Source organism: Theobroma umbraticum, unplaced genomic scaffold (assembly GCF_002168275.2).
Source record: "Theobroma umbraticum cultivar Fairchild unplaced genomic scaffold, ASM216827v3 scaffold_204.0, whole genome shotgun sequence".
Lineage (NCBI taxonomy): Eukaryota > Viridiplantae > Streptophyta > Magnoliopsida > Malvales > Malvaceae > Theobroma > Theobroma umbraticum.
This window is the reverse complement of record NW_018397267.1, coordinates 1,064,703-1,081,378: the sequence shown is the minus strand read 5'-3', so window position 1 is coordinate 1,081,378 and position 16,676 is coordinate 1,064,703. Positions and strand designations below refer to the sequence as shown.

The following is a 16,676-nucleotide window of genomic DNA, read 5'->3' as shown; positions in this document are numbered from 1 at the left end:
AGCAAAATAATGATTAAAATGCAGGAAAGATAACATTACAGTGTTTAGTTTACAAGTACTTTATTGGGAATGTAATATCATTTCCTGCAATGTACCAAACGGACCCTTAAGTGGTGTTTGGTATGAGGGATGTAAGCCACATTCCCTGCAATGTGGCTTATTAAATTACATTGCAGTGTTTGTTTGTAACAGATCACTGCAATGTAAGATTGCAATGCAATCACATTGCAGCCAATGGATGTAATGTGATTGCAGTCCAACCCAATGCAATCACATTACATTGCACTCTGCAATGTTCTTAAAGATAATTTTACCCTTCAACTTTATTATCTTATTAAAAATATTTTATAATATTATAATTAAAATAAATATATATAAATTAAAATAAAATAAAATATAAAAATTAATATTTATATAATATAGATAAAACAAATTAAAATAAAATATATAATATAAAAATATATTAAAAAATAAAAATAAAATATATAAAATTATAATAATAAATAAAAATAAAATATATGACATTAAAAATATATTAAAAATATGATATTATATAAAATTAATAATATAAATACAAATATATTAAAAATAAAATAAAATATTATAATAATAAATAAAAATAAAATATATGACATTAAAAATATATTAAAAATATGATTATATAAAAATTAATAATATAAATACAAATATTAAAAATAAAATATAAAATATTATAATAATAAATAAAAATAAAATATATGATATTAAAAATATATTAAAAATGATATTATATAAAAATTAATATAAAAAATATAAATATATTAAAAATAAAATATAAAATATTATAATAATAAATAAAATAAAATATATGATATTAAAAATATATTTAAGAAATGATATTATATAAAATTAATAATAAAAATATAAATATATTAAAAATAAAATATAAAATATTATAATAATAAATAAATAAAATATATGATATTAAAAATATATTTAAGAAATGATATTATATAAAAATTAATAATAAAAAATATAAATATATTAAACTTATATTTTAATAATTATGGGTAATTTTGACAATTAGCATTACATTCCCACTAAAGTACTTGTAAACCAAACACTGCAATGTTATCTTCTCTGCATTTTAATCATTATTTTACTTACATACCAAACACTGTAATGTTATTTTCCCAATAATCACATTGCTTGCAATCACATTACCTGTAATCACATTGCATTGTCATGAACATGATATATATTTTAAATTTTTATTAATATATTTAGTTATGTATATTCGAATTTATATAAATTTTATTATATCATCTATTTTTGATTAATTTAAGATTATAAATTTACTGTCACATTCATATAATTTTACTTTTAATGAATATTCTTTGGAAACTTCATGATATCATATTAAAAAACAAAGTGATGGTCCGAGCAAATACAAATAAAAACAAAATTCTAATCACCCTTTCTACGTAATTAAAGTTCTTGCATTGCTTTCATCTCCGTTGCAAGAGAAAAAACCACCAAGTATAAGACAATTAAATATTGTAAATTTTTTTGTAATAAGACTTGCCTCGGGCATGTCCACTTTGAAATTAACAATCCCCATGTTCACCATTTTCCATCAATTTTATATGAAGCATTCGCCAAATCGTTAATCATCTTCATCGTTTCACCTTAATTTAAACAACAACAAGATCAAAAACTCATGATCATCCCGTTCCATATACAGAAAAAGAGGTCATGGGAAAATGGAAAATCTGCTGTGGAGTCACAGCGATTTTGTTCATCATTGTCGCAGTGGTTTTCGTTATCTTGACCTTCACCCTGTTTAAACCCAAAGACCCCAAAATCACCCCTCAATCTGTTACCCTGGAAAGCATTGATTTGGTGGTTTTCCCGGTGATCAAGGGGAATGTTTCATTGGGATTGGTGGTCACTGTTGACAATCCAAATTATGGAGGCTTTAAGTACATGAACAGCACTGCTTATGTAAATTATCGTGGGAATTTAGTCGCCGAAGCTCCAATTGAAAGCGACTCGATCCCTGCTCGAGCAAAGCATAACATTAGCACAACGGTGATAGTCTTTGCAGACAAGTTGGCCACCGATCCTAATTTCCCGACAGATTTTCTAAGTGGGGTTCTCAATTTTACTTCGTCGACAATCCTGCATGGGAAAGTGAGGGTGTTAAACCTCCTTAAGTTGAAAGCTTCAAGTAGCAGCGGCTGCAACATCTCTATCTTGGTCCAAACCGAGAGCGTCGATTCCGTTTGCAAATCCAAAATCAGGTTATAACTGTCCCCCCCAAAAAAGCTTGTTTAGTTCGTACGCACTGGAATACATTTATTCTGAAAGAATTAATACCAGAAATCAAAGTTGTTGATTCATCAAAATTGCTTGTCATTGTAATAAAGGAAGTTGGTGGTGTTGCTTTCAATAATCATTATTAAGCTATACTTGAGGGTATTGATTGAGTATGGTGAAACATTTATTTTGAAACAATTATCACTTCCAACCTCCAAACTGGCGCATTTAGGTTCTTGCCTTCGCTACTTCCCTAGTGGATGAGCTTCACGGATTTGAATAACAATATGATGTACTCGTGAAATTCCAAAGATTCGGGGGCTAACTAATAAATTTTCATCAAACCCGTAGGACAGGGTTCCCTTAGCTGGTTGTGAGGGGAGAGGTTGTTAGCATCCTCAAATTGGGTGTAAAGAATTCATTATCTTCATTACAGGAAACCAAACGTTTAGCCCACGAATGACCTCTGGTGAAGCTAATGAATAAAGCTTGAGGGAGATCATAAATGGAGATTTCAGGGTAGGGCAGTATGGACATTGAAAACTCAGACAAGTTTTTGTTTTCGTCAATAAATATCCTGCAGGCTGCAGTGCTAGCTCACCAAACAGCACTTCACTTTTTTGAACCCTCATATTTTCTTTCTTTTTCTTTTCCGTCCCAACTTTCAAGAAAGAGTTCTGAAATATTTGAAAACTATGCTTCTTCTTTCAACTGCTGGTACGCTATGGTTATTGGCTAGGGAAACATTTCACCCCAGGGCCAAAAACCTTCACGCACACCCCCAGGAAAGGGGTTCAAAAACAGACTTGAATATTAACTTTGAACGGAAATACATGAAGGTTAGGAACAGGTCGGGCAGCAACATTTGCCAATTTGCATACATACATACATGCATACATATATACATATATATATATATATATATATATCTCCCCTTGGTTCACTTTCCATGTCTGATCAATCAGGAGGAGGACAAATGGAGAGGAATGGGCGCCATGCATGGAATTAAATGTATCACCATACAAATGGCTAAAGATTGTTTGTTTCATCAATCGGAAGCCGGCATGAGATGATTGATAAAAACATCAAAATCAGGTCATTGTTCTTGAAAACATGAGGGCCGAGGCATTATATAACAAATCCAAAACAAAAAAAATAAAGGAAAAAAAAAACCTAAGGACTGGGTCTTTCCCCTTAGGAAAGAAGAGGCTGGTCTTGATAATGGGTCACGTTTGAAGCCAGGTATAGTAGAAGAGAGGAGGGGGAGACCATGCTACATTCCAAGATCTCGTGTGGGGACTGAGATTATACCCAGATAACTAGCCCATTACTTCACTATGTTATGAATCAATATATACCATAATAAATAAATATGCTAGGACTTTGCTTTCATACGAGGCAATAGGAGGTTTATTGATCTATCATATTTGAAAGTGATATATCGTGCACGAAACAATTGGTACCAATAATAACAACACTATGGGTGCTCATGTGGGTTTCGATCATCACCCAAAAATGAAAAGCAGGGTGGAGAGGGAGCACTGTGTCTTTTCTCGGGTCAACCTGCATAAATGCCATGTTTTACCCATACATCTATTATTATCTTTTGCAATTTTCCTAGACGTTGATTGGTTGATAATTCATGACCCTTGTCTGAGGCTTATGGTGATGATGAATTAGTAGATCATAATACTGTATTATTCCAAGGTGTGGATGCATTGAATAATATTACGGCTGAATTTTTGAGATGTTCATCGCCTTATTCATTTCATATTCGTTTCTAACAATCATTGAAAAAGACCCACTTGCAAAGTAATGTTCCATAACGTCTCTTTCCCTGCCCCCGCAAGGATTAATTACAATTTCTTTTTCTTTTTATTTTACGTAAAAGATGCAACTTGTTTTGCTCGAAAAGTATAATTTTTATTAATAAGAGTAGAGTACGGATGATTCTAACTAAATAGTTCTTAACATCGAAAACATGACTTAACCTACAAAGCTTATAAAGCAGAATCAAAGCAGGACTCGTGGCTCTCCAAAACACATCCTCAAAATAGGATAACTTAATACAAGTCAAGAGAAAAATAAATTCACGTCAACTAATCCATTATTAAAAATAAATTTCGTTTTTTACCCATTTTGATAAAACTATTTATTAAGTCGTTAGTTTTACGAAAAATATAATGAATATATTATTTTTTCGAATTTGATATGTAAAGTCCATTTCATCTTCTTAAAAAAAATAAAAATTTAAAATTCAATTTATAACGTTAGAAGATTCGTAAGTGTAATTTTTTTTTTTAAGTCAAAGTAATTTTTCAGTGATTAAAATCACTAGAGTACAGTGGATTTCAAAGAGGGTTCGATGACCCTACTTTTACATAGAAAAAATTGATTTTTCCTAAAAATGATGGCCAACAAGGTAGGGAAAGGGAGAGAAATGACACGTGCTCTGTTTGCCTAGCTGTTAGTGTTATTTATGATGATTGACAAGCAAATAAGCTTTATTTTTCTTTTGTACCTCATATGTTTGTGCATGTGTTTGTACTTCAGGCCATATGCTATTAGATTAGGCAATGCTCATTAGTTTTTACCTTGGATAACATTTTGGAAGCTGAAATTTTATTATTTATATTTTAAAATTTCAAATTATATAGTAATATGTTATTTGTTCTATGTGAAATTTTTTATTTATCTTTATGTCTTTGCATATTTCGCCATATACATATATACCATGATAGCGAAAATGTTTAAAACAATGCAAAAATGGGTTGAGTTAATTTTCTGCATATGATTTATGTGTGTATAAGAGAAAGAGACAGAATTAACTTTTCCTGGAAATTATAAGAATTGCATACCATAGATTTTGGTAGGCAAAATGTAATGAATCATGACAGATAGTAAATAGTTCTTCTGCATGCAGAGCTAGCCTGCCTTCTTCAGACACACATTAATGGAAGGATGAGGGGATTGGGAAAGAGAAAAACGTAGTTAGGCTCAGTTAGGAACAAACTTTAAAAGATGTAGCCATATTGTACATAAGTTGGTAGGTTACATATATATGGAGACATCATCATGGCCACCAAATTAATATGAAAGGGTGTCAGCAAGTGTTAATTATGAAAAAAGAAAGGGGAATTATTTATAATTTTTATTTGCTAATATGAGCCAACCAGGATGAAAGAGAAGTATAGGGCGGACAGATCCAAAGTTGAGTTTATCATAATTTAATGCTCTGAGCAAAATGCCAATCTAATCCAAATTCTAATGTTAAAAGTGTAGTTAATGCATTTAAAGCAAAGACTTACATAAATTAACCCCACCGATAATCAGAATTCCATTATATAGAATTCACAAATTATGAAAGAATCAAAATGGGTTATGTCATTTCATATGTACCTAAATATACATGTACTGTTCGTATGATATGCATCTGTTGTCATCCGCCATAGAAACTTCTGCATCATTCTGTAAAACTTCTCATGAATGTATCACTGTAGTTAAGCACTAGTTTTTTATCAGCTTAACCTCGGTTAGGTGCTCACTTCCAATGATCAATAATAAACTACTGCATTTACAAAAGAAAAATTGATTTATAATTGGTAAATCTATTACTCTTGGAGAGGTATATATAGGATTTGTTTTCTATATGCAAGGGAAAGTGATGCATTGCATAGCCTTGGGTTTCCTTTGTCCTAAACCTATAATTTTAATCTAAAGAAAGGAAGGATAAATACTAGCGGGGATACAGATGCATCTATTAGAGGAAGTATCTCTTAACTAATACTTGCATTCATACAGTTCAATTCCCCAAAAAGAAATTAATTATAATTACATCATCATAAATAAATGCTCTGTCATTAATGCCCTCTCATCATAAACTGACTTTCTGTAAAAATTTCCCCTTCTGGTTAAATATGAAACTACAAGCTGTACCATTCAGGGGTAATTCTTTTTTTCTATTTTCCCTCTTAATATTCCAAAAATAGTTCATTCTTTCTTTTATTCTAATTCTTTGTAAAAATATTGTTCTAATTAAGGTCTATCGTGGACCTAATTATCAAAGTACATAATAAATTACCAGCCATGTGGTTATAAATCTAATAATGGAAGATAGAAATTTCTAATCCAATACCACATATTTATTTGGGGACCTCCCTAGACGTCTATATGTCAATGTTCTTTTAATAGAGGAAATATTTTTGAATATATAGTTGAATATATACATTGAAGGATGAGCAAAGTGTTTTTTTTTTTCACTTAGGAAAAGAGAGGATTTGAATCATATTCTTTAAGTAAGAGATATATACTAATCAATAAATCAAATACTAAAATACAAAAATGAGTAAAATGGTTGAAAATAATAATAATACATAATTGAATCATCTTTTAATCAACGAACATATATATACATATGTGTATATAATATTTATTATATATATTATCTTATGATATAAATATCAATTATAATATTATGTAAAAAACAACAATGGATTAAATTATATGTGTATTTAATACTGTATTTATTTGCTTATTATAAAATTTGAGATAAAAAATTTTAAATTTATTGATTATATTTATTTTTTTCACCATGTTTAATTATTACTCCTACTGGTATTTATATGTATATATTTATTTTTTTTGGAGTGTTTTGAACTGCAAAGATGGTAGTATATGAAGCAGGAGGTGAGAGGGTGAAACTAGCTTGGAGGCTGGGAGGGCAAGAAGCTGTAACTCCATCTAACCCTCCATAAATTTAAACAAAAGGGAAGATGCCTTTCTCTTTCTCTCTTTCTATTTCTTCTTCTCTTTCTATAATTTGTCTCTCGCAATTACACCTCTCACCCTCCATAAATGCTATTGCACCCTCTCAATAGGCTCTGCAATAACTCCTTAGCTGCCACATCCTCTCCACCTGTTCTCTTTCTTCTCTTCCTTCTCCCTCAGTACCCTCTTCCAAGCTCAATCTCTCTCTCTTGATTTTTGTCTCATCTTTTTCCTCGTCCTTTTCTCCCCCCATCTTTCCCCTCACTCCTTGCAAGCTAGGTAGGTCTCTGCCAAAACCACTCCTTTTAACACCAGAGGTGGTTTTTCCGGTGAACCTAAACTTAAAAACCCACTCTAAACCCTTTTTTTTTTTTGTCATTAATCTTTCTCAAGAAGTTCAAAAGGGTTTCGTGTGTTTTGATCCCACAAAGCCTTGTTGCCGCTAAGTCATTTGTTCCACTCTAAACTGATCCCAACATATATTTCTTTCCCTGAACCATTTTCCTAGCAGTATATCGCTGTTACATTAGAATATCGCTGTTACATTAGAATATTCTCTCGTGATCTCCCTACCATATCTCTTCCAGCTGGTTTTTTCTTTTGAAGAGAGTTTTCAGTTATTTGTTTTTCGCTGAGAAAAGAGAGGGTACAAAAGGGTTTCCATAAGGTACAGTAGTATCTTAGTTTGAGCGTTACAATCTTCGTTTTGAGGGGGAGGTTTTGAAATTGGTGAGTCAAAGGGGTTTCTCACGGTGTCAACTCTTCTATTTTTTCTATATCTAGCTAGTCTTTAATTTGGCACGTAAGGCTGAAGACTTTATGGAAGAATAAAAACCATAGTCATTTCTGCTGTTTTGCAACTTGGAACAATACCATTAGCTTAGCCCAGACGAAACCAGAGAATCTATTAAAATCAACCCAAAAACCTCCAATATAGGAATCCAAAGCCAAGCCTAACAAGCAAGAGAGAAATATATATATATATGTCTACTGCTGGTTAGGGTTGTAAAGGTGATTAGTTACCTAGGTCTCCCAAGATGATGCTTCCCCTGAGCCACTTGCCACCTCGTTTAAGACAAGAAAATTGCTGCTCTAAGTTCTCAGTCCCCTTGCCTAACAATCAATAAGGTAATTTTCTTTCCTATTTTTTTCTCTTTTTTTTTTTTGAAGAACGTAGTTTAATATATTAATAAAAGATGAAATTACAGCAAATGCAAATTAAGTCTATTGTCGCGTTCTAATAACATTAAGAATCTCCTGGACATTACAAATTTCACTCACAAAAAACAATAAAAAATCTCCTAAAGAGGATTCGGGAGGATTTTTTCCCCTTATGCTTCTTTTCTTTAACTCTTTAGTTTAACTTATTCCAAGGATTGCTAAGACTATAGATATTTAGTCACATTTTAGGCTAAGCTTTTGATTAATTTATCTTTCTTGTCTTCAATATGCTGCCTTCTAATACATATATATACCTTGCCCTTTTTTTAAAGTTAACTTTAAGTCATACTAGTAATCATTATTTGGATTAATGAAATGAATGGTTGGATTTAAGCTTGGTTATTAATTAAGATATTTCAAGCAAAATCCTTCTTGATAAGACACACCTAAACTTTTTTCTGAGACAGATAGTCAATACTATATGGTTTACAGCTCTCTTAAAATGGTGTATATCTACACGTAAAGGGGCATCAACAGTAAACAAAAACAGATAGCTTGCCCTAAAAAGTTAATTTCTAGGCTTCCATGTCCATTTATTATGTGCTGATTTTGACTTAGTTTATCTTCCTTCAGCACTACTTATGTACTGGTTTTGCTTTGTTTATTATTATTCCTTTGCACTGTACTACAGCTTCTTTCTCTGTCTTTTTCTCTCCCTAGTAGTCAGCTGGACTTGTATTCTCTTGGCAGAACCCAGAAATCCATAGCGTCGACATTTTAGAGATTTGTTGACATGTTCAGTCCAAACCTGTTCGATAGTCCCCAAATGTTCGACATGACCCATAAGACCTCTGAAGGTGAATTGGGGAAGATCAGGGACGATGATTATGAGACAAAATCAGGTACTGAAACCATGGACGTGCCCTCGGGAGATGAGCAAGATCCTAACCAGCGCCCCAAGAAGAAGCGTTACCATCGCCATACTCAGCGTCAAATCCAGGAGATGGAAGCGTAAGTCTGTTTTTTTTTTTTCCTCTTACTATTCGTGCCATTGCTAGAAATTAGAGATGAGAGTGAGAGACAGATTCAAAGAAGCTCGTTCTTCTTTGGAGATTGATTCTCTTGGAATTCTGGTACTTTGTTTCTCAGGTTCTTTAAGGAATGCCCTCACCCAGATGATAAGCAAAGGAAGGAGCTGAGCCGCGAGCTAGGGTTAGAACCTCTACAAGTCAAGTTTTGGTTCCAAAACAAGCGCACCCAAATGAAGGTATACTTCCATATAGAATGCAAATCAATAGCTGTAATATATTTTTTTAATGAAGGGAAGAGAGATTTAAACTCTGTTAATTAGATAAAAATCATGCCTCAATCAATAAGTCAGATATTCAAGTGCAGTAGATGTAATATATTTACTTTCTACAAGTTTTTATAATTGCTCTCTCTGTACTAAGCTTGTTAAATGCAGCACTTCCTACCTTTATTTCTAAGCTTCGCTTTCATTGCAGGCCCAACATGAACGTCATGAAAATGCTATATTGAAGGCTGAGAATGAAAAACTCCGTGCTGAGAACAATAGGTACAAGGAAGCTCTTAGCAATGCCACATGCCCGAACTGTGGAGGCCCAGCTGCTCTCGGAGAGATGTCATTTGATGAGCAGCATTTGAGAATAGAAAATGCCCGGTTACGGGAAGAGGTGATTGGAAAATGATACAGGCATCCCTTGTTATTGTCAAGTTACTTAGTTTCGTCATGATGCTTATCCAATTTTCGGGTTCTTCTGTTACAGATTGATAGGATATCTGGGATAGCTGCGAAATATGTTGGCAAGCCTTTGTCTTCCTTCCCTCACATTTCTTCTCATTTACACTCACGTTCTCTTGATCCTGGCGTTAGCAATTTTGGGACGCAATCAGGTTTTGTGGGAGAAATGTATGGTGGTGGTGATCTTCTAAGGTCGGTCTCTGGGCCTACAGAAGCAGATAAGCCCATGATTGTTGAGCTTGCTGTTGCGGCAATGGAGGAACTAATCAGAATGGCCCAATCTGGGGAACCTTTGTGGGTTCCTGGGGAGAATTCTACAGATGTGTTGAATGAAGATGAATATTTGAGAACTTTCCCCAGGGGAATTGGACCAAAACCTTTGGGACTGAGATCTGAAGCTTCAAGGGAATCTGCTGTTGTCATTATGAATCATGTCAACCTAGTTGAGATTCTCATGGATGTGGTAGGCTTTTTTTTTTTTTTTTAAGTTCAAATCCATTATATAAATATATTTAGATCCATCCCCATGTATATCTGATTTAAACAATTGATGTTCAGAATCAATGGTCAAGTGCATTTTGCGGTATTGTTTCAAGGGCTATGACTCTAGAAGTCCTATCAACTGGAGTAGCAGGAAACTACAATGGAGCCTTGCAAGTGGTACTAAGTTGTTCATTAAGTTTTTCTTCTCAAAACCATAGTTTCTATCTCATAAATTTTGACATGCATGAAATAGTGGTAGTTGAAGAAAAAAAAAAGTTATAAGGTACGCATTGTCTTCCTTCAGCTTTTGAAAACATACCTAACATCCTGCACTTTTCAGATGACAGCTGAGTTTCAGGTCCCTTCACCACTTGTACCAACTCGGGAAAATTATTTCGTGAGGTATTGTAAGCAGCACACTGAAGGAACTTGGGCAGTGGTTGACGTTTCCTTGGATAACTTGCGCCCTAGTCCAATGTCCAAGTGTAGAAGAAGGCCGTCAGGTTGTTTGATACAAGAATTGCCAAATGGATACTCAAAGGTAATTACTATTTACTTTAGATTCCCCTGTTCATTTCCCTGTCTATAGCAGGCAAAATCTTCATTTGATGATGTCATGTTTTCATGATACCTCAGGTTATATGGGTTGAGCATGTAGAAGTGGATGATAGAGCTGTCCACAACATATACAGACCATTAGTTAATTCTGGTCTAGCTTTTGGAGCAAAACGTTGGGTGGCTACATTAGATCGACAGTGTGAACGTCTTGCAAGTTCAATGGCCAGTAACATTCCGGCGGGGGATCTATGCGGTAAAAGCATATTAACCCCTTTTTCTTATTCTCCTTGAGAAACCTTTTGTAGAGATGATAAATAGCGGGTGCAATATCCTCCCATCTTTCTGCAACTTTACCATTTTGAGTTCTTGTTATGCAGTGATAACAAGCCCAGAAGGGAGGAAGAGTATGTTGAAGTTGGCAGAAAGGATGGTGACTAGCTTTTGTACCGGAGTTGGTGCTTCTACCGCCCATGCATGGACAACTTTATCAGCAACAGGTTCTGATGATGTCCGGGTTATGACCAGGAAGAGTATGGATGATCCAGGCAGGCCTCCTGGTATAGTGCTAAGTGCTGCAACTTCCTTCTGGATCCCTGTTCCACCAAAGAGGGTTTTTGATTTCCTGCGGGATGAGAATTCTCGAAGTGAGGTAATCGAGCAAGATCATGAAGCTTTCAATTAAGCATTTGCACAGTTTCTTCTATATCACCACATGCAGTTGCAAAGAAAAAGGGACCAGATAGTACCGAAGTTGTTAGCTTGGTAGATAAAGGGAGGCATGGGCTTGGGAGAAAATCATTTTGTCAACATTTTTGGTTTGAATTCAAGATTTTTCCTATACCGGTCATGCATTTCACTATTTTTTCTACGTTGCCACAGTATACTGGTGCATTCTGGTGTGTAACTCCTAAGATAATCACCATTTAAAGGAGCCATGCAATTAATTCCAAGATTTGTTAGCATACATGTAGCACTTTTTCCTGCTATAGAATATTGTACTAATTTGCACTTATTAACTTGGATTTTTAGTGGGATATCCTTTCAAACGGTGGTCTAGTTCAAGAAATGGCTCACATAGCTAATGGTCGTGATCCAGGCAATTGTGTCTCTTTGCTGCGCGTAAATGTAAGTTGGCAAGTTGCAAGTGTTCTTTAGATCTTTAATTAGTAATTAAATATTATGTGTATCATCGATTAAGCTAACATTTCCAACTGCAAACGTAATCTGTAGAGTGCGAATTCTAGCCAAAGCAACATGTTGATACTACAAGAGAGCTGCAGTGATGCTACAGGGTCCTATGTGATTTATGCGCCGGTTGATATTGTTGCTATGAACGTGGTCTTGAGTGGTGGGGATCCGGATTACGTTGCCCTTCTACCATCAGGTTTTGCAATACTTCCTGACGGTCCTGGACTTAACGGAGGAGGAATTCTAGAAATCGGGTCTGGTGGATCTCTCCTTACTGTCGCGTTTCAGATCTTGGTTGATTCAGTTCCGACGGCAAAACTCTCTCTTGGATCAGTGGCTACTGTCAACAGTCTAATTAAATGCACGGTTGAAAGGATCAAGGCTGCGGTTGCTTGACCAGAAGAAGGTTATCATGTGGTGAGCACTACTCCAACATAAGTCAATCAACTTATAGCTTCTTTTTAACTATTTTTGGAGTATGGAATCTACCCATTTCACAATTTCACAATGTTTTGCTTTTCTTGTGTGTTGCAGAGGGAACAAAAGGAGGAAGAGATTGGGGGGAAAAATGGTGGTTGCCTCAAAACATAAGCAAGAAGTCAAGAACGCACCTCTCATGATCCTTGCCTCGTGGTGTTTGTCCTGGAAGAGAAACTAAGCAGTAAAAAATAATGGCAAATCACCACCCTGCAAGGGTAATAGGTTCGGGTATTGACTTTGCTAAACAAAGATGAAAAGCTTAACTCGGGTCTAAATATATATATATATATATATATATTTTAGGAGAAACTCATCATTTTGTGACCTTAGCTGTAGGAGTGGTTTATATTAAACTGTCTAATTTCATTTTCCTTCTTTGGTTTCATTATGTGTTTTGTTGAAGCATAATTAGTTGGAGTCACACCCATTAACAAACATTTGTTTCTGCTTTATGTTTTGGTACTTCTGAGATCAATGAATAGCTGTGGCCTTTGCTAGTTTTGTCTTATGCAGCTATTAAGAAGGTTTTACCTCTTCTTTCCTTTTTCTTTTCTGGCACACTACTGGCCTTGATGGATGGACAGGAAAATGAGGGGAGAAAGGAAAAGGTAGAAGAAAAAGAAAAAATATGGTATTGGCTAGTAGAATGGCATATTGATTTATGCGGTTTATTTTTAGTAGTTGGACATATATAGGACATATATGTACCTTGGGTACTCCTAGCAATTCCAAATTACCCCAAAGATCATTATCATCCCTCTATTTTTTTATTTTAAATTATGAAAACAACCCAAAATTTCAAAACTAGCCTAGCTTTAGGGAATTTTTTTCCTTTTAATGGGATGGAAAAATTGGAAGTTAGACATCCATTTTTAATGGTTGTGAATTCTAGTTAGGATGTGCTTGAATCCACCATGAGAGATCAGCCCTGGGTCAGATGGTTCTCTTGAGCCACGACCGAGGGTTCTCTTTCACTAAATCCAAATTCTGTTCATAGATACCCAATTTTTTAACTGATAGCTTTTCTTTTTACATATACTTGGATGAATATCTTCCTTTACCAACCAAGAATGACCAACAAAGGTAGTCCTGGTTATAATAAAGGGATTGGTTTGGGCAATGAGATGCAAATTTCCTAAAAAGCTGCAATAACTTGAATTTTTTTTTTCATTTTAGAGAAAGGGATTTGAATTTATTTTTCTAGTAAAATCATCCAATAAATTAAATACTTAATTACTATTTTTCTAAATTTCTCATGGAATCCTCCTTGTTTTCTAGTCTGCCTACTTAAAAAGCAAAGCAACTACCAACTAATTTCCTAACCATGCATCACCCACAAAATGCCAAACAAATTTTGTAGTTTGAATTATATACTATCAACATCCGATTTCCAACCTGCGGAAGAGAAAAGGGCCACGTAGGAAGACTTGGGGAATCTTTGAAGCAATTGGGTCTGTCCCAACACTTAATTTACCTTATGGGTAGGGTACCTCACCAGTCAAATATTGCAGCTACTTATTAAGAAGACAATTGAGTATGGGTATCATCCATATATATATACACTACGGGACCAAAAGTGGTTGACACTAATTAATAGATATCCAAATTTTTCCAGGGAGGGAGGGACCCTGGAGCTGGATCAATGCATGTTCTTCTTTCTAGCTGGTACCTCCGTTCGGACCGATGTTGTAGCTTTATGAAAAGAATGGTTTAGAAAGGGGATGAATTCAATTCTCGTTTTTTCCTATCAACATTATGTTACAGTAGAAATCAATACGCTCCTACCGTCTCTGGCTCATTGCCATGTTGCTTTCGTCTCCAATTTTCAAGTCAGATGGTGTTAATGGTCAACCTGCAATTCGAGCTTCTCTTCTTTTCATTCTTTGCTATAGTTTCTTTTTCACTAATTAACTATTAATGCTGGAATTAAACAAATATCTCTCTGCTCCATTAGAACATATCTTAGATGCTCTTGGCTAAGCAAGGAGAAGAATGGGAACCGCAAACAGAAGGGTTGCTGCTGACACAAGAAAGAATTTTTTTCACCAAATTGTTAAAAAGGGTACTCCAAAATTTGTGCCAAGAGAAGAACTTGCCTTTGTTGCTGCAATAAAATCTGAGTTTTTTCTGATGACGTTTGGTTGATCCCCTCGACAATGGTACTAATAATACATCATGGCCGTGGAGCCGCAGACTGCTGGGTTCTGCAACCTCCATCTGCTGCTGCAGACTAATCGAAAATATTGATTCTGTGCCACCACCAAATAAAGTTGTCACAGTAACAAATAACCATTGCAGCAATGGCTTTTAAAACAGAGGGTTGTGTGTCCTGCAGTAGCCATTAATTTCTGTCCATATGAAGAGCTACCGATGTTTTTAACACGTCGGAGAAACTTAATTAAGAATAGTACCGCACCTATGTCAAGTTTCAGCTTTTTCCATTAATCCGAATTGACGAACGATCAGAGCAGTGCTGCACCAGTTACTCATTTATAACATTGATTGGTAAAGACTTGAAACCAGCTGGCAGACTAGCCCCGATGCTGTGCTTGCTTTTGTACTCTCTTCCTTATCTATTCTGGCTCTCTTCCCGCCTCCTCTCTGGGCAGATCGAAGGAGAGCGCATATATGGATATATATACTGGGTGTTTCTCGTTACCGTTGTGCCTTTATTGAATGCACGAGAGAAATGAAGCTGGTTAGGTCTGCCTGGCTTTTTCTATGGGATGACCCTGCCTAGTTAAAATGTAAAAATCAGCATACCTACTTTCCTTCCTCAATCTGGCTTAAGTATGTATTGGTAATGACAAGAGGATCCAATCAAGCTCTTGCAAATTATAATCAATGGCAATCACTATCAGATTAACTTGCCTGATCAAATATATACAATCGGAAGCATGCTTTTTTCTTCTTTGATGAAGGCTGCAAGGGTCCTTGTAGGATGAGACAGCAGCCAAGGTTAAAAAGGGGCAAATTTCCTCCTTTTGATTTGGGTAAACACAATAAGTCCTATATTTAGTGATGCTACCAAATCTGGTAGACTAACTGGTTCATTCTAGAAATCGTACAAGTTTTTTTCACCCTCACTTACCGTTTATGTCATGAGAGTCTCTTGCAATTTAATTAGCTAGGAACTCGTTATGGCAGGTTGGGGATGAGGTTAATAAAAAATATTTAAAAAAAAAAAATAGCGGGACCACGAAGGTCAAGCGGGGAATTAAAGCAGAGGCAGAGCACAACCAATTCTTTTTAACACCTGGCTACCTGGCCGGCTCCACGAATTTATATCTGCTCATCAATGAGCAGTCTCCCTCCACTTTTGGGGCCATCCTCATCCATGGTAAAAGGTAAACAAATGACGATGGATATTCACGACTGATCAGTGATCACCAAACTTTACTCAATATGTAATCAACTGTCAAGTGTCAAACTTATTTGATGGTCTGTTTATCATAAAATGAATACAAAATCTAAGTAAAAGCTCAAAATGTTCAACAAGGACCATAATCTAAACCCAACAAAGAATTCTGTTGGGCCCATTCTTTTGCAGGCGAGGACGGGTGAAATGTCTAAATGCGTGCCTTTCTTTGATGGGTTCCTACTGGAATCTCGGAACCTCGGACACAACACTCAATTCAAAGACCAAGCCTAATCACGCATGATGGAACTAAGCCAGGCTGGGCTCAGTTTGGGAAATGGGCTTGGTTTTGGGTTTTGTTGGGCATAGACTCTCGATTTCCTCTACTTCCAATCCGCAATGGGTTCTTAGCGTCATCCATGACCATAAGATATAACTTTTTCAAAGCACCCCTCCCCATCATTGTCAACCTAAATGAAAGCCAATATCCTTCGGCAGCTTGAATGCCTGATGAGTACGTCGCAAATGTTATTATTCAAAATGGATACAAACTGTACGCCTTCAACTCCAATCCCTCATTTTTTCAAACATAAAAACGTGCAAAAAACATTTACATGGACA

General features: G+C 35.2%; 2 protein-coding genes across 5 annotated transcripts; both read left to right on the top strand.

The window, feature by feature from the left end:
• Positions 1–1,734: 1,734 nt before the first annotated feature.
• Positions 1,735–2,289, top strand: LOC110424790 (uncharacterized). The gene has a single exon (XM_021439481.1). It carries the CDS (start codon positions 1,735–1,737, stop codon positions 2,287–2,289), a length of 555 nt encoding a protein of 184 aa, XP_021295156.1.
• A 4,947-nt stretch (positions 2,290–7,236) lies between these two features.
• On the top strand, positions 7,237–13,192 carry LOC110424194 (homeobox-leucine zipper protein PROTODERMAL FACTOR 2). 4 transcript variants are annotated; one of them, XM_021438720.2, is made up of 12 exons: positions 7,237–8,193; positions 8,977–9,237; positions 9,376–9,493; positions 9,732–9,920; positions 10,014–10,451; positions 10,547–10,648; positions 10,812–11,012; positions 11,108–11,282; positions 11,407–11,678; positions 12,059–12,154; positions 12,260–12,634; positions 12,752–13,192. In XM_021438720.2, exons 2-11 carry the CDS (start codon positions 9,020–9,022, stop codon positions 12,611–12,613), a joined length of 2,163 nt encoding a protein of 720 aa, XP_021294395.1. In that variant the 5' UTR covers positions 7,237–8,193; positions 8,977–9,019; the 3' UTR covers positions 12,614–12,634; positions 12,752–13,192. The 4 variants fall into 4 exon arrangements, with proteins under 4 accessions (XP_021294395.1, XP_021294392.1, XP_021294396.1 ...); XM_021438717.2 differs by having other exon boundaries at positions 8,950–9,237; XM_021438721.2 differs by having other exon boundaries at positions 8,947–9,237.
• Positions 13,193–16,676: the final 3,484 nt, after the last annotated feature.

Excerpts from the sequence above, each read along its gene's own strand:
- LOC110424790 (XM_021439481.1), top strand. The coding sequence starts at position 1,735 with ATGGGAAAATGGAAAATCTGCTGTGGAGTCACAGCGATTTTGTTCATC.
- LOC110424194 (XM_021438720.2), top strand. The coding sequence starts at position 9,020 with ATGTTCAGTCCAAACCTGTTCGATAGTCCCCAAATGTTCGACATGACC. Across the intron at positions 9,238-9,375 it reads CAAATCCAGGAGATGGAAGC|GTTCTTTAAGGAATGCCCTC; the intron begins GTAAGTCTGTTT and ends TTTGTTTCTCAG. Across the intron at positions 11,013-11,107 it reads TGCCAAATGGATACTCAAAG|GTTATATGGGTTGAGCATGT; the intron begins GTAATTACTATT and ends ATGATACCTCAG.